The sequence below is a fragment of the Ananas comosus genome, linkage group 20 (assembly GCF_001540865.1).
Source record: "Ananas comosus cultivar F153 linkage group 20, ASM154086v1, whole genome shotgun sequence".
NCBI lineage: Eukaryota > Viridiplantae > Streptophyta > Magnoliopsida > Poales > Bromeliaceae > Ananas > Ananas comosus.
Window position 1 is genome coordinate 6,641,876 of NC_033640.1, and position 23,120 is coordinate 6,664,995.

The window sequence follows — 23,120 nt, forward strand, 5'->3', positions numbered from 1 at the left end:
GGGGCTCCAGGGGAAGCGCCAGAGAGGAGAGCAACCTCGGGCTTGCCGCTAACCCGAGATGAAGAAAGGTGGAAGGAGAGAGAGAGATGGAGAGGGAGGAAGATAATGACTCGGCGGCGGCTGGGGGCATGCGGCTAGGGCAGGGGAGCGAGGTGAAGGTGGCTGGGGCGACTAGGGTTAGCTAGGGATGGCTAGGGTTAGGTTCTAAGGTAGAAAACCCTAGATACACTATATATATAAGGTGCAAATTGCGGAAAAGCCCATCAAACTTCAGTATTTAATACTGAGTCCCTTACAGTGCGTGTAAAATGTGCAAAAACACCTCTACATGCGATTTCACGCGAAACGGTACATAAAATGTTGCTACTTTTGCGAAAATACTATTTTTCCCTCACCGACCTCTCCTCGATCAACACGCGATCTCCGCAGATCCGTTCGTCAGATTTGTGAACGGATCGCACCAGTGCGATCAGCACGACGGAGACAACAAGGCTACGATTTCGATTCACCTTGATCGATCACGGATTCGCGACGAAATCCGCTTTCTCTCTCCAACAGAAGAAACTACGCACAAATACATATAAAACATGTATTTTCCGATTTATCGAAATCCGTGCGTCAAACTCAAAATTCGTCAGCACCATTAGTTCCAGAACAATTGAACCGGTCGAAACGAGCTATTGGATCGCTATGAACGGAGTCCGATACGCGCTAGAAGCCAACTTCACGCAGTGGCTTCTCCGGAAAACCGAGTTACTATTCACTTTAAGTGAATACTGGAACTCGCATAACAACTCTGTTTTAACTCGTTTTCTCCCGAAACTTGACGAGTGCTTTTGTAATTAAAATACACACAAAAACATCGTCAACTGAGAGTTTAGCTACACTGCCAAAATCTCGGTCCTTACATGTTTAATATTTTTTCTAAACATGGTAAATGAATCACTATATTCATTTAAATCTAAACACAGTAAATGAATCACCGTGTTCATTTAAAATATTTTTCTCTTGTCCGCCGTGGCCCCTATGTGTACAATATAGGGTCAATTTTGCATTTATAATTTTTGTAGGCTCAATTTTAAAATAATTTTTTTTTTTCGGGGTTAAGTGCAAAAACATCCTTTTTGAGCTTTGGGTCTTTTTTGAGTTAATTTGAGGTAAGAAGTCTGACAAAGATTTTTCCATAGTTGGAATATCTAAGTCTTGTAAATATACTAACATTTGTTGCAATTAGTGAGTTTTATTGCATATGAAAATCATCTTTTAGTGAAAGAACAAAAAAGCACAATAAAGATATCACCCAATTGTTTTATCATATCTATGACTCTACTTTTACTAAACTGTGTGAGAAATAACACTTGAGCCATTTTTATAGTTATTACAGATTGAAACAGTTTTAAAAGCTATTTTTTAAAAAATTTAAGATAATCCATGCCAATGGACTTTTTTATAAAATGACCCTCCAAAAATTTGCAATTTGCAAAATTACCCTGTCAAATTTTTATTTGGAAAAGTAACTCTCCTTTCGCCACGTGGGTGCCATGTTAGAATTTTCTTCTGAAGACGGTGAATCGTTCAGGGCACCAAAAAGTTATGCGGCTTATGGAATTTAAGCTGTTTAAAATAGTTATATGGACAAATTTCTTTGTGCTTACTCTTGCTTGTAACAATATATGTGGTAGATGATTCTTTCTAGGTAATTATACTGGTGGCTCCCGAACTGTTATGAATGTTTCACTTTGGTTCCTATTCTAAAATTTAATGGCACCCGAACATTTGCAAGTATATTAAGCTGGCCTATTCTGTCATCAGCCGTTAAGTCTGTTGGTGGAAATATGATCTGGAGCCTGAACACTTGGTAAACGTTTTTTGACCCCATATGTGCACAAAAGGTGTGAATTAAAGTTTACCATTTGACAAGAAGGGTACTTCAACGTACCTAGAGAAAAGTTCCTTTTGACAACAGATTTATGCGTGTTAAAAGGTGTTTTTGGTCATAAGTTTCCTAGAAAAAATGTGACCTGGTATCCACGCCATTCTTTTTTCAGTGAACTCCACATCAAATATCAAAGTGGTTTAGTTTGATATGTCTTTAGACGTTCAGTAAGAATTGAGTTGAATTTGACAGAATAGGAGCTAAAGTGAAACTTTTATAAGAGTTTGGGTGCTTCCAGTCTAGTTTACCTGGTCTTTTTCCTTGTCTGCTCTGAACAATATAATATGTAAGAATCCTATTATGTTTTGTTTGATAATTCGTGTTTTGGGCCACTCGAGCCATCCCAGGTATTTGTTGCCTGTATTCAAGAGTTGTCTTGGTTAAGCACCAGCCCTAATATAGTTCGTCTCTTTTAAACCATTATTAAACTTTATCCATAAATCTAAGGTGATAGTTGTTAGTAATAAGTATATAAGAAACTTTTAGCAGCATTAAGAATTTCTTGATACCCTTATGATATTTTATAGCATCCTTTATTATATTAGTTGCTTTTACAATGTCTTTCTTTTAATACTCTGTTGGATTCGTAAGTTTTTGTATAGAATGTTAATGTTTTATTTATATTCGTTAGCATCTTTTGTCTACCAGCATTACCTCATGATGAACTTTCCATTTTTCTTGTCAAAAGGTATTAGATGATGAATTTTACCCATTTCTGTAGGTGGCTGTTTGTGTATTAATAGTGCACCTAATAATAAAGTTATCAACTGGTGATTCTGGGAGCTTGTCTCTTGCACTCGTTAGGATGATACATACCATATACCAGAAGGTTCGCCTTAGATTATATTTGTCATTTTATTGATTTTTGCTGACCTTCAAATTTTAATCGTGGTTAATCTTCTTCAAAATCTTGTCTCATGCTTGTCACTTGATGTGCAGTTGAGTGAACATCCTGCTTTTGCTGTCCTTTTAGCACGATACTCATTGAGAGGTTATAGGTATGCTCATGAATTTGCTTATCAAAATCTTCGCAATTCTTTTTTCTGTTCAAAGTTGTTGTTGCACTTAATCTGTGAGGGTAAAAGGTTGTTACTTGGAGAGCAACAGTTGAAAATGCAACTGCCATTAACGGCGTAAAGATTCTTTTATAAAGAATCTAAACTTAGAAGTAACTCTTCAACATTTTGGTACAAAATTGTGGAGAAAAATGTCTCAATTACTAAATCCATAGCTTGTAAAGTTGGTTAGCTAGGAAACAACATATGAAAAAATTGTGTTGTCAAGATTAGAATACTAAGGTGGATGTTTGGGTTGCTAGGGTTATAACATAAGAAATGAATTTTTGCAATGCAGGTTTGGCATGCTCTGTTATAGGATAAATTGTGTTATAATATCACGTCTCAAATTCAAGACGTAACAGATGCCACATACCTGCTACAACAGCAAATAGGTAAGGCTATAGAAGCTAACAAAGAATCAGACAAAACGATAGTACGAAAATTTATTAAATTATGTGGTGCAGAAAACAAAACAAAAATGAATAAAATTAGATGATAATCCGCAAAATCTCACTTAACATCTACCTAACTACACAGACAAAATAACAAAAAAAAGCAACTCAAACGGCAATCTACGATTAGTGTTCACTCGGTCCCGCCCTCGCCCGGCAAAAGAGTCTCGAATCTTGGGTAAGCAACCGTACACTACATTAGCTAGATTAAGCATGCAAAATAGAAAATTTTATAAATAATCAGATATACATTTTCATACTGAAAATATTAAAGTACTGATTGAGTTTCTTAAACTTTTGCGAACTACATTTTAGAATTTTGAGTCTTAAACACACACAAGTTTTATAAAAGCTTGAGAAATAGAATTTTAACAAAAGCATTCTTATTTTAAAAATTATAATTCGAAATGAAAGTCTCTAGTAACTAGCGACCCGTGGCTGAGATCCTAAACATACATTAGAGACATCAAAGGCACGATCGCAAAGCAAAAAGCACTAAAAAATGAATCTAATAGTATCCGGAGGTGCATCAAAGGTGCATCACAAAATTGCACTCAGAAGTGCGTCAGAAAATTGCTCTCGGAGGTGCATCAAAAAATTGAGGTTTTTTAGCTTCTATCACAAAATTCATGTCGACATGGCCAACTGTCTGCCGCGAACGAACCGGTCCCGCCATAAGTTGTTTCTAAGACGAGTGGTCATTCATGGTGGAGATAAAATTTGTTTATGTTTTATTTTGAAATCAGGATTATAGGTTCATGGCTTCCAACAGACTCAAGAATCTGTTGTTAATTACCCTACACTTTCGGTGTTAAGGAACCCTCGATTAAGAGACCAAATATAAATGCTGATAATAAAAGAGACAAAACAGGCAAATAAAATTTTATTGATATGATTTGCCGTTTACATGGCTTAAGCAGGAGCATACCCCCACTGTACATGAATTTTATCAGACTAAATGTCCAATCTAGCGAAGAAGTTTTAATTTATTGAATCCTAACTATATGTATTAGGATTCAGTTGGATCTGAGGTTGACTAGATCCTAAGTATATGTGTTAAGACCTAGTCGATCTTAGACTCTATGTATTAGAGTCTAATTGGCTCTAAGTATATGTCTTAGAGTCCGATTATGTCCACCTTGGTTATATGTTCCAAGATGGAGATGTGACCAGACCTCAAGTATATGTATTGAGGTGGGTCGAATTACCCGAAAGTAGAGAGTGGCTAATTCCTGAGTATATGTATCAGGACTAACCGAGTTTCACTCTAGTTATATGTGCTAGAATGAAGGTCTGACTAAGCCCTAAGTACACGTATTAGGGGTAGTCGGATTTGAACTCTTAAGTATATATATTAGAGCTCGATCGGGTATGGGTTTCACTCTAGGTATATGTGCTAGAGCAAAAGGCTGACTAGACCCTAAGTATATGGGTTAGAACTAGTCGAGCACGGTTTGACTTCCATTTTAGGTATATGTGTTAGAGCAAAAGACTGACTAGACCCTAAGTATATGTGTTAGGGTTAGTCGAGCATGGTTTAACTTCCACTCTAGGTATATGTGCTAGAGCAAAAGACTGACTAGACCCTAAGTATATGGGTTAGGGTTAGTCGACCATGGTTTGACTTCCACTCTAGGTATATGTGCTAGAGCAAAAGGCTGACTAGACCCTAAGTATATGTGTTAGGGTTAGTCGGATGAACTCTAAGTATATATGTTAGAGTTCGAATAAAGTTGATATCATTTGACTGAATTCTAAGTATATGGCTTAGAATTCTGTCGATTTGGAGATGTTTCGCCTTAGTTATATGTGCCAAGGTGATTAACATAGCCCTAAGTATATGTATTAGGGGTAGTCGATATTTAATTTTTACTTTAGGTATATGTGCCAGAGTAAAAAAAAAAAAGGTTCACGATGAGATTTGGGTATTGGTTCATGAGATTTGAGTATTGGCTCATGAATTTGGATATGGTTCATGAATCTGGTGTGTGGACTCGGTTCATGAACTTGGATATGGTTTATGGATTTGGTGTATGGATTTGGCTCATGAACTTGGATATGGTACATGGGTTTGGTGTATGGATTTGGTTCATGAACTTGGTTCATGAACTTGGATATGGTTCATGGGTTTGGTGTATGGATTTGGTTCATGGTTTAAGGAATTTGGGTTTAGTTTAACGACTTTTCGGTCGTTTGGATTTGGGTTTAGTTTAGCGACGTTTCGGTCGTTTAGATTTGAGAGGCTTTGGATTTTGGGGTTTTATTTGTGGACTTTGGGTTTTGGGATTTATTTGTGGACTTTGGGTTTTGGGTTTATTTGTGGACTTTGGATTTTGGCATTTTATTTGTGGACTTTGGGTTTTGCGACTTATTTGTGGACTTTGGGTTTTGGGATTTATTTGTGAACTTTGGGTTTTGGGATTTATTTGTGGATTTTGATTTTGGAATTTATTTGTGGACTTTGGTTTTGGGATTTATTTGTGGACTTTGGGTTTGGGTTGGCTTAATCTTCTTGTATTTGATTTGGGATGAACCGCCTTAGGTTTGTTTAGTCATTCGGGTTGAACCATTATGCTTTAGTTCGGGACCCATCAAGACTTGGATTGAGTTGGATTCTTTATTGTTCAGATGAGATCCGATTTGGTTCAATTCAGATCGGATCAACTTTGGTTCAAGTCGAATCCTTTATGGCTTGGTTTAGACCAGATCTGGTTCGGTTCAGCTTGGATCGGATCCACTTCAGTTCGAGTTGAATCTTCTATGGTTCGGTTCAAATCAGATCTACTTCGGTTCAAGTCGATCTTGTTCGGCTCGGATTGGACCCACTTTGGTTCGAGTCGGAGCCTTTATGGTTCTGATCAGATTGGATTATATTCGGCTCGAGTCATCCTTTATGGTTCTGATGGGATCCGGTTTGGTTCAGTTTGGATCGGATCCACTTTGGTTCAAGTCGATCTTGTTCGGCTCGGATTGGACCAACTTTGGTTCGAGTCGGAGCCTTTATGTTTCTGATCAGATTGGATTATATTCGGCTCGAGTCGAATCCTTCATGGTTCAGATGGGATACGGTTCGGTTCAGTTCGAATCGGATCCACTTTGGTTCAAGTCGATCTTGTTCGGCTCGGATTGGACTCACTTTGGTTCGAGTCGGAGCCTTTATGTTTCTAATCAGATTGGATTATATTCGGCTCGAGTCGGATCTTTCATGGTTCAAATGGGATCCGGTTCGGTTTAGTTCGGATCGGATCCACTTTGGTTCAAGTCGGTCTTGTTCGGCTCGGATTGGACTCACTTTGGTTCGAGTCGGAGCCTTTATGGTTCTGATCACGTTGGATTATATTCGGCTCGAGTCGAATCCTTCATGGTTCAGATGGGATCTGGTTTGGTTCAGTTCGGATCGGATCCACTTTGGTTCGAGTCAAATCCTTTCTGATTCGGTTCAAGTCAGATCCACTTCCGATCAAGTAGAATCCATTTGGTTCGGTTCGGATCGGATCCGCTTCGGTTCAAGTTGACTCCTTTCTGGTTCGGTTCAAGTCGGACCCACTTCGGATCGAGTTGAATCCTTTATGGCTTGGTTCAGACCGGATCCGGTTCGGTTCAGTTCGAATCGGATACGGTTCGGTTCAGTTCGAATCCTTTGCTGTTCGGTTCAGATCGGACTCACTTTGGTTCAAGTTGAATCCTTTGTTGTTCGGTTTAGATCGGATTCACTTTGATTCAAGTTGAATCCTTTGTGGTTCGGTTCAGACGGGATCCGGTTTGGTTCGGATCCCGTTCGGTTCAAGTTGAGTCCTTTGTGATCCAGTTTAGACCAGATCTGGTTCGGTTCGGATCCACTTTGGTTCAAGTTGAATCTTGTTGGTTTGGTTCAGATAGGATCCGGTTCGATTCGGATCTGGTTCGGTTCAGCTTGGATTCACTTTGATTTGGTTCGGACCGGATTCGGTTCGGTTCAGTTTGGATTCACTTTGGTTCAAGTTGAATCGTGTTCGGTTCGGTTTAGACAGGATCCGGTTCGATTCGGATCCGGTTCGGTTCAGTTCAGATCAGATTTACTTTGATTCAAGTTGAATCCTTTGTGGTTCAGTTCAGACAAGATCTGGTTCGGTTCGGATCCGGTTTAGTTCAGTTTGGTTTGGATCCACTTTGGTTCAAGTTGAGTCTTGTTCGGTTTGGACAGGATCCGGTTTGGATAGGATCCGGTTAAGTTTAGTTCAGATCGTATCCACTTTGGTTCAGATTGGATCCTTCATGGTTTGGTTCAAGTCAAACTAGCTTGCAGTTTGATTTGGTTCGGTTAATGTCTTTAATGGTTCAATTAGACTCATTGATTAGATTGGATTGGTTTATCATCCGATTTGATTTGTCATTATGGTTTGGTTCGCCCGGGTCAAGCCTATCACGAAGACGGCGATCTGGTTTAATTGATCCGAACTCGGGTCAAGCCTATCACGAAGACGGCGACCCGGTTTAAATAAACCGAATCTAGGTCAATCCTATCACGAAGACGGCGACCCGGTTTAATTAGCCGAACCCGGGTCAAGCCTATCACAAAGACGGCTACCCGATTTAATTAATCGAATCCGGGTCAAGCCTATTACGAAGACGGCGACCCAGTTTAATGAACCAAACCCGGGTCAAGCCTATCACGAAGACGGCGACCCGGTTTAAATGAACCGAACCCGGGTCAAGCCTATCACGAAGACGGCGACCCGGTTTAATTAATCGGACTCGGGTCAAGCCTATCACGAAGATGGTGACCCGGTTTAAATGAACCGAACCCGGATCAAGCCTATCACGAAGGGGGCGACCCGGTTTAATTAACCGAACTCGGGTCAAGCCTATCACGAAGACGGCGACCCGGTTTAATTAAACGAACTCGGGTCAAGCCTATCACGAAGACGGCGACCCGGTTTAAATGAACCGAACCCGGGTCAAGCCTATCACGAAGACGGCGACCCGGTTTAATTAATCGGACTCGGGTCAAGCCTATCACGAAGATGGCGACCCGGTTTAAATGAACCGGACCCGGATCAAGCCTATCACGAAGAGGGCGACCCGGTTTAATTAACCGGACTCGGGTCAAGCCTATCACGAAGACGGCGACCCGGTTTAATTAGCCGAACTCGGGTCAAGCCTATCACGAAGATGGCGACCCGGTTTAATTAACCGGACTCGGGTCAAGCCTATCACGAAGACGGCGACCCGGTTTAATGAACAGAACCCGGGTCAAGTCTATCACGAAGACGGCGACCCGGTTTAATTAGTCGGACTCGGGTCAAGCCTATCACGAAGACGGGGATCCGGTTTAATTAGCCGGACTCGGGTCAAGCCTATCACGAAGACGGTGACCCGGTTTAATTGAACCGAACTCGGGTCAAGCCTATCACGAAGACGGCGACCCGAGAAAAATATTTATTATCATTTTTTTATTATTTTCTTTCTGTTGTTATCATTTTGGTCTGAATCGGAGTTCAACCGTGTCGAGCCTATCACGAAGACGGCCGCTCGGTAAGATCATAAGTCCAATAAGAGTAACGATCTAATGTCGAGATCGAAAGTATCGAGCCTATCACGAAGACGGCCGCTCAATCAATCCGACACAAGGATCGTTACTGTCGCGTCGCTCGCACGTTCATATAGGGCTTTCGTCGATGTTGGGGAGACGGACGTTTAGTGAATACGCACACACGATATAGTAACGATCCAATGCCAGATTTGATCGGGTCAACCTATCACGAAGACGGTCGTGTTGATCAAACCGACAAATAAATCGCTACTATACGTTTGCACGTATACACTAATCCGCCGTCGTCGGAGAAGAAGAAAGAGGCTATGAGGCCTCCTCGTGCGCTATTGTCGTTGTCGAGGTCGTCGTCGGAGAAGAAGAAGAAGAAAGAGGCCATGAGGCCTTCTCGTGTGCTGTTGTTGTTGTCGATGTCCTCACAGCGCCGCTGCCGTCGTCACCGTCGCCTTCGCCGTTGTCGTCGCTCTCTCTATTTTTTTGCTCTCTTTTTCTTTTCTTTTTTTTTTTTCTTTTTTGGTTTAGAGAGGGAGGGGCCCCAACCCCTCTCTCTCTGTACGAACCAGAGAGAGAGGGAGAGGCGGCCCCCTCCTAATGCTCTTTTTTTTTTTTCCTTTCTTTTTTTTCTTGTTTCTCTTTTGTTTTTTTTTTTATTTCCTCCTCTCCCTCCAAGAGATTTTTTTTCAATCTCATGGTCAATTTATAGTGGTTTTTGGACCACTTCATTTTAGAAAATAATTCAAAATTTTTGAAGATAAGGCAACAAAATTTTCCTTATCTCTTTCCTTGTTGATACCTAATCCTCTAAGGAAAGTAGCAATCAAATCACAATTTATTTTATTTCCTTCTACATCCTTAATTTGAATTTGAATTTGAATTTGAATTTGAATTTTTTTTATCTCAAACACCAACATCATTATAGCAATATACCAAGAGACATCATGATTTCAAAATTATTTACCCGGTCAACAATTAAGAAGAAAACAAATTATCAAACATTGAAATTTTATCAAATAAGCACAATTTCTAAAGAACATATTTTTCTAAAAACTGCACAGCAGTCAAATCAAAACCTTTTAATCTCTTTCTTTCAACGATTTATAATTTATATAAGCATGCTTAACCCTTGTTTTGAAAAACTATACAAAGAGGGATTTTCGTTACCGTAACAAATTTCTATAATTTTTATCAAAAATAAACTAACAAGCGTTAGGTCGCTTACCTCTAATTAATCCCAGTATCTTGCGGTCAAAGGTAAGGCATCAAATTAATCAACGAAATCTTTTCGATGACAATGAACGAAACGACTATGAAGGAGATGTCTTTGACCATCCAAACGACGTCAGCCACAAATGAAATGACGCCGACGAAGATCAATGAGTGCGACGGTGGAGGTGGCGTCGAAAGACGAGATCGAGGATTGTGCGTGAAAGAGAGAGATTGCGTGCGTGCGGATAAAGTTGAACGTGAGAGAGAAAATGGCCGATTGGGAAGAAAAAGAGATATTAGAAGCGCTTTTATTAACTAGGGTTGCATAATTGCACATAAACCCCTACACTTTTTCAGTTGAGCAAAATAATCCTCTATAAAATAAAAAAAAAATTTGGGGTATTACATATAACCTGCTAGATGGATTGGAAATGCTCTATAAAGACTGCCTGGTGCACCAGTAACACGGCATTTGAAATAATTGCTACTTTTGGGTGGAGAAGAGAGACCAAAGTTAACACTAGAGATTGTAGAAAGAAATGACATGTTGGCACTTGGTCTTTGAAAAATCTTGCCGAAAACAGCACTGAGTTTAAAGAACAGGATTCATTTGGCCTGCTACAAATAGTTGGGACTAGACTTCTATTTGGTATTGTTACTAACTTTTTAGTCTATATGTACCTGTAATTAGTTGTTGAATACTATAGCTCATATAAATTTTTGCACGCCCAATCTTACAAAATAACCTTGCACGTAAGCCTCGGCCAAACTTTTGTTTTGCCTATTTGGATCTATTCCTCTATTCAGACCTGATTGTCACGGCCTTAGCGGTTTTGTTCGCAAAGCCCGTGCGGCGCCCGCCTTCTTGCTCGAAAATGGGCAAGCCTTCGTCCCTGTTGCTACCCTGGACCTTCGCGTCCTACGATTAAATATGAAAAGGGAATGACAGAGAGAGAGAGGCAGAGGTTCACTCAAAAAACTAAATACTCCTCTACTTAGAAAAGAGATTACAACACACATACACACTCCCTCTTGTGTGTTTTGGCCTTAGCCAAACCCCACTATATATAGGCTCCTAGATACATTGAATCTAGCCTACACTAACTCACACATTAACTAACCCTTATAATGAGCCATAAGCCCAAGAGTCATCCTATTAACTTTTGGTAGTTTCATAACCCTTGAGCTTCCATCATTAATGGGAGTAGTTACAAAACCCTTCGTCTTCCATAGCGGGTTGGGTTCGGGTCTCTTTAACGACCCGCTCAGCTAGCAAAATTGGGCCATGGTCAAGGAGAAGTCAACGGAAAACATTTTGTCCGTGACATTCTCCCCCACCTAACGCGCAGACACCCTCGTCGCGCGTCGAGTAGCTCCCGGTCCGCATAGCCTTCCGCGCGGTCCGTCGTGCCTTCGCGCGCGATCGGCCCTGTGCCTTGCTCCCAATATCCGCATCTGTCCCCGCACCAACACCAACTGTCTTGCCCCTCTGAGCAAGTGCACCAGCGAGCCTGCTGTGCAAAGAATTCGCCGGATGTGCATGTCCTCCGCGACACGCACGCGCACTCTGCTAAGCCGCAGAAAGCCCCGAGTGTGCATGTCCTCCGCGACACGCACGCGCACTCCACCAAGCTGCAGAACGCTCCTTGGTCCTCGTAGGCTCCTTGGCAGAATGACTCTCACCTTGATTGGGCGCCGGCTGCTTCAGCGCCGCATAAGACTTGACAGTCTCTCCGCTGCTCAGGCCCTCCTCCTCGAGGTCCTCAGTCTTCCCGCGCTTAACCTCGCAAAGCTGCAGGGCTGTCAGAGTTGGACTCTCGTTGCGCCCTTTTGCGTTCCCTGGATCGCGGTGCTCTCTCCCACCTTTGGCCTCACTTGCCTTTGGTGGTTCACCTCGATCGCCCTCGGTTCGCTCAGGTAGTGCCTCCCTCGTCTTGAGGTCCTCGACCTCCTTGACCTCGGCACCGATGTCTTGAAGCAGCACTTCTCGCGCACCCCGCTCGTCGTTGCGACGGGCAAGATTCACCTTGAATTGCTTCAGACGATGGCGAAATGTTGCCATAGCTGCAACAATATCCTTATCCATCAAATGAACCCCTCCTCCAACAAACTCACAATTTGCAGAGATGCAGAGGACTGCTCTTTCATTCTCGTCGTAACATCCTTCTGCAGCCCCGCACGGTACTTCAAGGATGCGGCCTCCTTCGCGAGTGCCTGCGGCTCCATGCTCCCATCCTGCTTGGTTTGCTTCGAAGGCTCATCAGTTACGTCGATGACAGCAGCATCTGATGACGACATTGTTCCTCCTCAACCTGGCTCTGATACCAACTGTCACGGCCTTAGCGGTTTTGTTCGCAAAGTCTGTGCGGCGCCCGCCTTCCTGCTCGAAAATGGGCAAGCCTTCGTCCCTGTTGCTAGCCTGGACCTTCGCGTCCTACGACTAAATATGCAAAGGGAACGACAGAGAGAGAGAGGCAGAGGTTCACTCAAAAACTAAATACTCCACTACTTAGAAAAAGAGATTACAACACACATACACACTCCCTTTTGTGTGTTTTGGCCTTAGCCAAACCCCACTATATATAGGCTCCTAGATACATTGAATCTAGCCTACACTAACTCACACATTAACTCACCCTCATAATGGGCCATAAGCCTGAGAGTCACTCTATTAACTCTTGGTAGTTTCATAACCCTCGAGCTTCCATCATTGATGGGAGTAGTTACAAAACCCTTCGTCTCCCACAGCGGGTTGGGTTCGGGTCTCTTTAACAACGTGCTCCGCTAGCGAAATTGGGCCACGGTCAAGGAGAAGTCAACGGAAAATATTTTGTCCATGACATGATGCTCTTATTTTGTTTGTGAACTGTCTTCCACATTGGTTTTGATCTTCCTCTCCTTCTCAGCAACATTAATTTTAATGAAGTTGCTCCTTTGGGGCGTTAACAGTTTGTTTCCAAACCAAAACCTAACCAAATCGAATAAGACAATTTAGTTCGATTTAATTGGTTTACAGTTCGGTTTGGTTGCAAAATTGTTAGAATTTCTGTTTCAGTGTTGGCTTGGTTTTTGAAGTTGAATAACTTTACCCAAACTGAAAACCGAACTATTATATAACCATTTTATCATACTTGCTTTGCTATCTGCCGTTTGTTGGTTCTCAAGATAAGTGATGTACCTATCCTCACTTCTCATCTATCTGAACAATAGTGATGACCTCTACCCACTTCTCATCTCATGCGATGCACCCATCTCTTGCCAACTGACTGCCCTAAACCACCCCCCCAAAGGATGACCTCTATCTATTTCTTAAATCATGCGATGCACCCACCTCTTTTCGATCCCTCCCCTAAAAAAAGAGGCTAACTTACAGAAAACCCCCTTGTCAATACCCCTTTTATCATTTTCCTCCCCTGTCATTCAATAACCTACAATTTGCCCTTTTAAAAAAAAAATTGTTCACTTTGACCCCCGCTGTCAGTGTTCCGTTTATATTCTATTTTTTATACCCAAAATACTTCTGAAACCCTCCTTCCTCATCCTCGGCTGCGCCGCCTCGCCCTCTGCTGTGCTGCCTCGCCCTTCGCTACCTCTACCTTGCCCACCTCTCTATCTATGCCCATACACATGCCCTCTCTCTCGCCCGCGTCCGCCGCCTCACCCTCGCTCTCACCCACCTCTTTGTCCACGCCCACCCCAAAGAAGATTAGGGGCAATTTGGTCATTTTGTCACAGCGTACCCCCCTACGAACATTTTTCATTTTTTAAGAGGGTAAAGTGTAGGTTTTTGAATGACAGGAGGGAAAGTGAAAAAGTAGGTATTGACAGGGAGGTTTTTTATAATTTAGCCAAAAAAAAAGAAGAAAAGGCACTTGAATTGAACGGTCAAGAGGAAGCTTACTTGCTTCTAAGCCATTCACACCAGTAGATTTGGATTATGACCATCGATCCGATCTCCACACCTAAACAAGGTCTGTTCTTAAATCCCTCTCCCTCCCTCCCTCCCTCCCTCCCTCCTCTCTCTCTCTCTCTCTCTCTCTCTCTCTCTCTCATGTTGACCGGACCTAGAGAACTTCATTCATGTGGATCTCCTTGTTGCTAGTTGTCTTTGAGTTGTTCTCGACCATGTACTTTGATTGAATCATGTAGATCTCCTTGTTTTCTTCTCCACTCCAATCTCCTTGTTGCTGTGCAAAACCATTAGCGTCTTTGAGTTGTTCTCGATCATGTACTTTGATTGAACCGAATTGTCGAACCAAAGCAAACCAGAAAATTCAGTTGGTTCAGTTCAGGAATCATTTTGGTTTGGTCCAGCTCTTACGTTTTCAAACTGAAAAATTTGGTTAGATTGGAAAATTGTCTCAGATACCAAACCAGACCGACCGAGTACACCCCTACTGCTTTTTGTTTGGTTAGTATCAGTAATCCTCATGTGTCCTATACCTACTTCCATTGGATATAATCATTTTTTCTTCCATCTTTTTGAGTACTCTGTCCATCTCAACATCTCAATTGTGCGTGTTCCGGGCGCTCCCGGTGCTCGGGGCATCGAGCGCTGGGAGCTCGCGTTCGCGCGGCGCCACCGCGCGCTCTTCTTTTTTTTTTTTTTTTATTCTCATGCATTATTTCTATGTTGTCTGCTTTTCCATAAACATGATCTTTATAATCTCTTGATATTAGTTAACCATTTCTAATCCATGTTAGTTAATTCGCGAATTATTCGCGATTTTTGAAAACGTATTAAACGGCCATTTTCGTATTTTCCGAAAATTCGGAAAAAAACGCTATTTTTTGGAGAAAAAATAATTATTCACGAATTTTCGCGATTCACGAATAATTCGTTCAAAAAAGGGCCCTTGGGCCCGCCCTCGCGTTGCTGTGCAGGCCGCGCTCGTGCGAGCCCCCGCCGCCGCTGCTCGCGCTGAGTGTCGCGAGCTACGCGGCTCGTGGCCCTCGCGGGCCTTGTGGGAAAAAAAAAAAAAAAAAAAAAAAAAAAAAAAAAAAAAAAAAACATCTTTTCCAACCTTGCCAAAAAAAAAAAAAATTCCTTTTTTGAAACTTTCACCTCTTCCCTAAAAAAAAAAAAAAAAGTCAGTCGATCAAAAAGTTTAATCTCTTATGTGCTATCTTAATCTCTTATTTGCTTAATTATTTATTTATTTTGAGGCATAAATATAGTTTGCTATTTTTTTATTTAATTAGCCTTATTTTGAGCTCTTTATTCTTATATTCTTAAGAAATATGAGTATTTATGCTAATAGCATAAATCTTGAGAGAAGAAAAAAACTTAATTTAATCAGTACCGAATTTTTTATCCGAATTGTAATTGACTGAACATAAATCCGTATAAATCACGTATCCGAATAATTGGCGAATCTGTTTTTAACCGTATTTTTCAACGAATTAAAATTTAGAGAATTTTATCCGAATTTTACCGGACCGAATTTTTGCGATCCGAATCTTAACTAACTATGTTCTAATCAACATCTTGACGTGTCTCGGAGGATCCAATTTAGGAAAAATAGTTCACTGAATATATAATGCAAAAGATTTATATGTTTATATGTAGATACAAATCATCTCTGGATATTTGACTGCTATAACCATGCCAAAACTCTGGAAATTATGCTCCTGCTAAATATAAATTATGATCATTTCAGCTGATCCCAATGTTATACACAAACTAATTGAAACACTTCTAGGAGATACTGAGGGGATGGGGGGTGGCGCGGGGGGTAAATTCAGAAGGACCACCAAATGTGCTGATCCCTTTTCCTTCAGGTATTTAAAAGGGCCGTTGAAAGAAATTCTAGTAAATATACTGAAAGTCCCCTCAAATTTTGACAATTACACATTTACGCTTTACAGGAATCTATATAAATCCAATGTCATTATAGGCTATGAAATCCGTTAGTTAGATTTGTGTCCTAGAACTTTGTCAAATAAACAAATTTTGATCATATAAAACTTCTTTATTTAATGTGAAAGACTTGAATTAGAAGTGCTGTTGATGTGCAATCCATCTGAAGATCCACATTATGCTCATTTGTTATCACCATATTCACTTACGCTGGTTATACACTTATACATGGTGAGAATGAGCTGTGTGAATGAGCATATATTTATGTAAATATATTGGCGATTGATACTTCTAATGTTAATTTTCTTGCTGGTCCATCTAATCTGCAATTAATATATGGTAATTTCAAATAGATTTATTTTCTGTTGTGTGAGAACCACTCATTTACTATTGTCACCTCAACGTCTGCTTATGATTTTTCTATTTTACCTTTGTTCTCTATCATAGAGATATTAGATTCTTGGGAGATGAATCGATGAGATGAATTATATATTTTGATCATAGAGATATTAGATTCTTGGGAGATGAATCGATGAGATGAATTATATATTTTGATGCCTCCTTATTTTATTCATATATTCAGTACAAGCAAATAGATTGATACATTTGTAATATTTTACCATTTTATATAATTTCCTATTTTGAAGCTCGTCTAGTTTTCTTTCTTGAGAAAGTAAACCGTCTGGCTGGTTCTTTCCAATTCATCTAGCGGATTTCAATACTCTGTTTTCTTTAATTGATTTTGTAATCTTTGGGTTACTTTGATGGACCAAGTTTGTATGTCCTATGCTAATGTTTTTAGAAATCTGAGATATTATAATTGATATATATGATAGACCAATGAAATTTTAAATCTTGTCAACTTATTTATATATAGTCGGTTATAGTTGGTTGAGATTAACGTTATGCCCACAGTTCCGGGGAGGATGTCACCAATTTGGTAATCAACGATCTCTATTACCATATACAAGGAGAGCTCGAAGGTCGTGAGACCACTCCAGGTCCCTTTCAAGAGCTTTTCTCTTTTCTACTTGATTTAGGAGCTTTCCAATTTAGAGAGCAGAAAGAAGATCAAAATATTCTCGATGATTTTTGTATGTTTGACATTTCTCGCATACGGCGTGAGCTTGGCTTTGAACTATGGGATTATTCTGATTGGAAGGCATCCAAAGAAGTCGCTGAGAAAATGTTCCATCATATGCATAAAGCAAATCTAATGATCTCCCTGGCAAATTCTAAGCTTTTTGGCTTAAAAGCTTTAATAAAAGCTTTATCTGTCTACAATGGAAATGTGAGTCCTTTTACACTCCCCTTTTTATTATTTATTTTTTTCCCTTTGAGATATTCACATATATAGCATATGTTTATTTACATATGCGCATTCAGGCAATTTTTGATTTTTCATATATGACCTTGAAGAACTTTGCCTATTTACTTATACACTTCTAAGAAAGGCCTTTCTTTACAAACAATTTCTAAAACAAACTTTCCCCCCGAATAGAATTACTATCAAAAGTAAGATGGGAAAATTTTGGTAAAAACTCCGCATTGAAAGTATGCACAATTTTCAGATTTTACAGGGAAATATATGTTAAAAAAAGAAAAAAATCCAAGGTCATAGACATAAAAGCTTTTTCCTTCTCCCCCTCAGAATTGAGACTATTATGTGCATTGCTTTGATGTCCGTGATCTATTCCAGATTGGCAGAAGAAATTTGACTTTATTGGACAAAGGAATCTCTGAGCCACTTGTCATATCAAGCATCAAGCTTTTTTGCAACTCTTTACAGGATACAGTGGATTCAGTAATTCCAACTCTCAACGCAGACGTGATTTTATTAGATTTTCTCTCAGCTCAGGAAGAAATGTTGCTCACCCTCTCGACAATCTTACTTTGGCACCACCAACAGAGTAAAACCTGGAGAAATGTGTATCCTGTATTTTTGCTTTTTTTAAAGGTTTCAAGCTCTGGCATCAAATTCCTAGCTGATATAACTACATTCACTCCTACACTTACTAAATCATTGAAGCTTCTCCTCCTGTTACTTCTGACTTCACTTCAGTTCAGTTACACACAGAAAAACGAAACCGATGAATCTGACAGAGAACTTAACCTATTTGCTGATGTTTCTCTTGTGAGTGTTGGGTTGTTACCTGTGCTTTGCAAGTTTGCAGAGAAATCAGAATATACTGATCTTTCTGTGGCATCGATTGATATGATTTTGAAGGGCTTTCTTATTCCTAATATTTGGTTGCCTGTCCTACAAAAGCACTTGCGGCTGCAGCTCCTCCTCCAAAAAGTTCAAAGTAACGGCACTGAATCCACGAGTTCAGTGATACTTAATTTCTTGCTGACGTTGGCATGCACAAAGGGAGGCGCAAAGATGCTTCATTCAGCCAGCATTTTTTCTTCTTTGAGGCTCCTTTTGCAGTCAACTTCTGATGAGCCTTTTCTATGTAATGGTACTGTATCACCCATTGGCATCGAAGGAAAGCATGTGCATCTCTGGCAGTTCAGCATAGCTATTATTACCTCGGTGATCTATTCTCTTGGTGATGATGTGTCTTGTGCAGACGTTGTTGACAATGCCATCCATTTTCTTTCAGAGAAGTTCTCCATAATTTCCTTTCTTTTATCTGCGCCAACCTTTCCTATTAATGATCAGAACACTAAAAGAGCACGAAAGGAGAAACAAGCTACATCCCTTGCATCTCTTAATCTAATTGAACAAGTCCTCATGCTTATATGTGTTCTTGTGAGATATCAGGCTTCATGGAGAAAGGGTATGGAACAAGTAGATTCAGAACTAAGAGAGGCTGCAATCCACCTCGTAGCCTTTATTAGCAAGGGAGCACAGAAGATTGGAGATTTATTAAATAGCCCACCAATTGGAAAAGAGGAGTTTGAGCTTGATGACCACCCGCCACTCATTAAAAGCAAGAGTGGATGGTTTGCTTCCGTTGTCAATGCAACAATTCCTAAACCCTCTCCTACACCCTTGTCACTTGTGATCAAAGATCAGAAGGCTAATCAAGAGTCAACTAGTTTGGTTAATCAGACACTTTTCACGGAGATGGTTGCTGTACAAATCTATCGAATTGCTTTTCTTGCTCTGGAATTCCTCTGCATACAAGCTAAAGCAGCAGTGAATAGGGTGGAAGAAGTAGGGTTTGTTGATCTTGCTCATTTTCCTGAGCTTCCCATGCCTGAAGTTCTGCATGGATTGCAGGTATTATGTAACTATTTATTCTTTGTTTGTGCTGAATACTAGAAATAGCATTTTTGCTTTTAAAATTCTGAAGTTTAATTAGCTAGTATTTCTACCATTATTCATTTTGTATGGCGTTCCATTCTGTATGTAATGCAAAACCACCTCCTGCAAAGGGTTAAATGTAGGAAGCATGCTTGATTTCCAACTCTTTTTCCTTGAATAGGCCATAGTTTTCCAAGATTGCAGAATTTGGAATTGATCTGTCCACTTCCGTGTTCTTCTTATCTGGGATTTATAATCCACAAATTCCTGCTAGTTGTGTTGGAGATGTCTTATTTAAGAGAAGGCACTAAACAATGTGAATAATAACTGGAAACCAGTATAAAGTAACAACTACGAGAAGTTCACATGAAGTCGCAATCGCTGTGCTTTGTTTTGTTTGATCCCTACACAATTTTAACTTCGTTGGTTTATTAACTTGTCATTATTTTTTCTTAGGATCAAGCGATCACTATTGTCACTGAAGTTTGCGAAGCCAACAAGTCGAAAAGTCTTCAGAAGGAAGTCGAGAGCATGTGTCTCCTTTTGTTACAGACTCTGGAGAAATCCTTATACCTTGAACTTTGTGTATCACACTCTTGTGGGATCCGCCCTGTCTTGGGTCGCGTTGAAGACTTTTCCAAGCAAATTAAAGCAATGTTTCACGGTATTTAGCTTTTTTCCTCTGTTATCTTTTAAGGTTAAATTACAGAAACCACTGCCGAACTAACTCTCTTTCTAAATTAGTCTGCTGCATTCTAAATTTGTTGCAATTTCAACCTTGCACTGTACTTTCATATCAAATTGGTCTAAAACTTTCGGATAACAAGTAAATTCTGATACTAAACTACATCGTAATGGGTTCTGTACCTGAACATCTATTGAGGTTTCAGTTTATGTAATTTGATTAAACTAACAAAACATCTCCTCATCTAAAAGTTACCTTAATATGTGGCATATTGGACAATATATTCAATTTATGTGATTCTTTCTACGAAGCACAACAGATGTTCTAGTCTCATTCTGGCATTTTGGATCAAAATTTGTTTTGCCTTCCCAAACTTTTGTGCATATTTGAGGCTATTAAGCCTCTTTCTCAGGTCTTTTGCACTTGGAAAGTTCCTTTTCTATTGATTGATTAATTTTGTGTTCCGTGCCTATTATCTCTAATATGAATTCCAAATATCCCTTGTGTTACGAAATGTTGCAGTGGTTGAACAGCACAAAAACCTCAAAGCATCGTTAAGGTCACTGAAGCAGATTACAACTCTTCTATGCCCAGGATTATTTCAAGCTAGCAATCTTATCTGACTTCTTTCATGTACAAATTCTTAACGCCCTTTGTTCTTTTACTGTTTGATCTATATACTTCCAAATTCCATTGTAGTTTGTTATGTAATATCCTTTAATCATTTCTGCAGATAAGATTCTTTACGTGCTACTGCAGAACCTGACAAGAGGGGAAGAACAAAAAGGCCCAAGATATGGGAATAGCTGTACTCGCATGCATGCGAAGGCTTCGGATTCTCGTCATCCGTGGGTAATACTACAGACTGTTGTATAGAGGGTTACTCTTTTTGTTGCTGTTGAGGAAATTCGTTTCACTAATATAGGGACACTAATGTGATTTTTAACCATCCTGGCACATTTCTGTTTTGCCTTATGCCGCGTGCTTGTGAGTACTTTGAAAGAATCAGAACTTGAGCAAATGGTGAGATTTTTTGTAGGACGAATGGAAAGCTTTGTTATTTTGGAGCCAGTGTTGATGGTGAAGATCGGCATCTCATACTCAAGACTTGTGAAGACCGAAAATCGAAGATTGACCCTCTGGCTTTTTGCTTGATCATTGGATATCTGTGACTTCTTTTAAGTTTCATTCTGAATTAGCATTTCTTTAGATGGTTTTTGTTTAAATGGGCGAACAACTATTGTATTGGATTTGTGGTTATGGACGGTTTTGTCTACAAGAAGGAAATTAAGCGAAGTTAGTTCAATTACAAGATATACTTCATGGGGGGTATGTAAAATGCAAATTTCTTATGATTGTGTTCTCTCCATCTAAAATCAAGGTGTCGATGATCATCACGGCTACCGTTATCGCTGCCACTGTTGTCGCTTGTTTCCAATGTTCCACCATCAATCGTTATTACTACTATTGCCCTCCAATCAGGATCGGCATCGCCGTTGCTACGACTGCTGCACCACAAGCACAGGCCACTGCCACCACCATCGACGTATGCATTCTGACCGCAAGCGCCGACACTATTTGTCATGCTGCCACCATTGAACACATTGTAATCGAATTTTTTTTATAAATAAACCTATCAATTTTTATAATTATAAAAATAATTTTGTTAAAAAGATAATTATAAAAATAGACCTCTAAATGCGGTGAATGATTCACCGTATTCATAACTTCTCATTAGGAATAGAAAAAGGGTAAAAGCGGTAAACCATTCACCGTTTTTNATTACCCATTGAATAAGAATATCATGCGCATTATGTAATATTCATATGCATTCTATGATATTCATTTTATGCTATCCTAAGTTCTTTCTATTTTTAGAATAAAATTTTAGGAAAAGACTATTGCACTAAAAAACCCCATTGTAATCTCTTATTATGTCATCACTAGCCTCAACATTGTCATTGTTTGCCATAAATAGTACTATATATTTCATTAAAAAATAGAAAGAACTTAGGATAGCATAAAATGAATATCATAGAATGCATATGAATATTACATAATGCGCATGATATTCTTATTCAATGGGTAATCATTTTCACCTTTACAGGAGAAAATAATGATGCTCATTCAAAAAATAATCGTGCTCACCTAGTAAGTTAATTATAAAATTTTATCCCCAAGATATTTGTATTAAAAAAATAAATTATAAACCCTACTATATTTTGCCATGTGTCTCAAATATCTTCCTGCGTAAAATTATTTAATAATATTAATTCTGTACTTTAGTGCTATCTCAAATAGATTTGTTCGTTAGAATTTGTTTATTTTAATAGCACGAGAATGGGAAATAGCCCATTCTCCACATTTATCATTATCCAAAATGTCGGGATTTTTTTATAAAATAACTCCCTAAAATTTTGTAATTTACAAAATACCTCTTCCAAATTTATATTTGGAAAATTAATCCTCTCTTTGCCACGTGGGATTTTTTTTGGGCAAAGGCGGTGAATCGTTCACGGTATTTTCTCACGCCTTTTAAAGGCGGCGAATCGTTCATCGCTTTCTCTCATGTCTTTTAAAGGTGGTGAATCGTTTACCGCTTTCATTGTACGTGGATTATATGAAAAATATAAAAAAGTTAGGTTGTTAGAATTATACGTGGATTATTAGAATTTTTATTTGATAGTTAGGATTGTGTAGATAGAGGATTTTCACGTTGTTAAGATTATATGTGATATGTCGAAATTTGATTCACCGCATTTATTAAACTTGTACATGGATTATATGGCAAATAGAAAAAAGTGAGGTTGTTAGGATTATACGTAGATTATTAGAATTTTTAATTAATAATTAGAATGGTATGGATAGATTATTAGAATTTTCAGATTGTTAAAATTATATGAAATTGTACGGATAGATTATTAGAATTTTCAGGTTGTTAAGATTATATGTGATTTGTTGAAATTTTTATGTGATGGTTAGGATTATATATGGGATTTCGGATATAGAAAGAAATAGTAAATAAGTGAAAGACCGTGAATAATTCACCGCCATTGTGGGAAATTAGGAAAGCGGCGAATTGTTCACCGTCTTTACGAAGACAGTGAATTATTCACCATTTTTAAGAGAAAAATTCCAAC

General features: G+C 39.4%; 1 protein-coding gene across 4 annotated transcripts in view; it reads left to right on the forward strand.

Moving 5' to 3' along the window:
• Window positions 1-21,356, forward strand: part of LOC109725483 — a 72,787-nt gene extending 51,431 nt beyond the window's left edge. For all 4 annotated transcript variants that reach the window (XM_020254686.1, XM_020254685.1, XM_020254688.1 and 1 more), the window contains 7 exons: window positions 2,658-2,765; window positions 2,876-2,934; window positions 16,958-17,333; window positions 17,742-19,271; window positions 19,752-19,959; window positions 20,503-20,613; window positions 20,714-21,356. In XM_020254686.1, coding sequence (XP_020110275.1) covers window positions 2,658-2,765; window positions 2,876-2,934; window positions 16,958-17,333; window positions 17,742-19,271; window positions 19,752-19,959; window positions 20,503-20,603 — 2,382 coding nt within the window. In that variant the 3' untranslated portion in view covers window positions 20,604-20,613; window positions 20,714-21,356. The remainder of the gene's footprint in view (window positions 1-2,657; window positions 2,766-2,875; window positions 2,935-16,957; window positions 17,334-17,741; window positions 19,272-19,751; window positions 19,960-20,502; window positions 20,614-20,713) is intronic.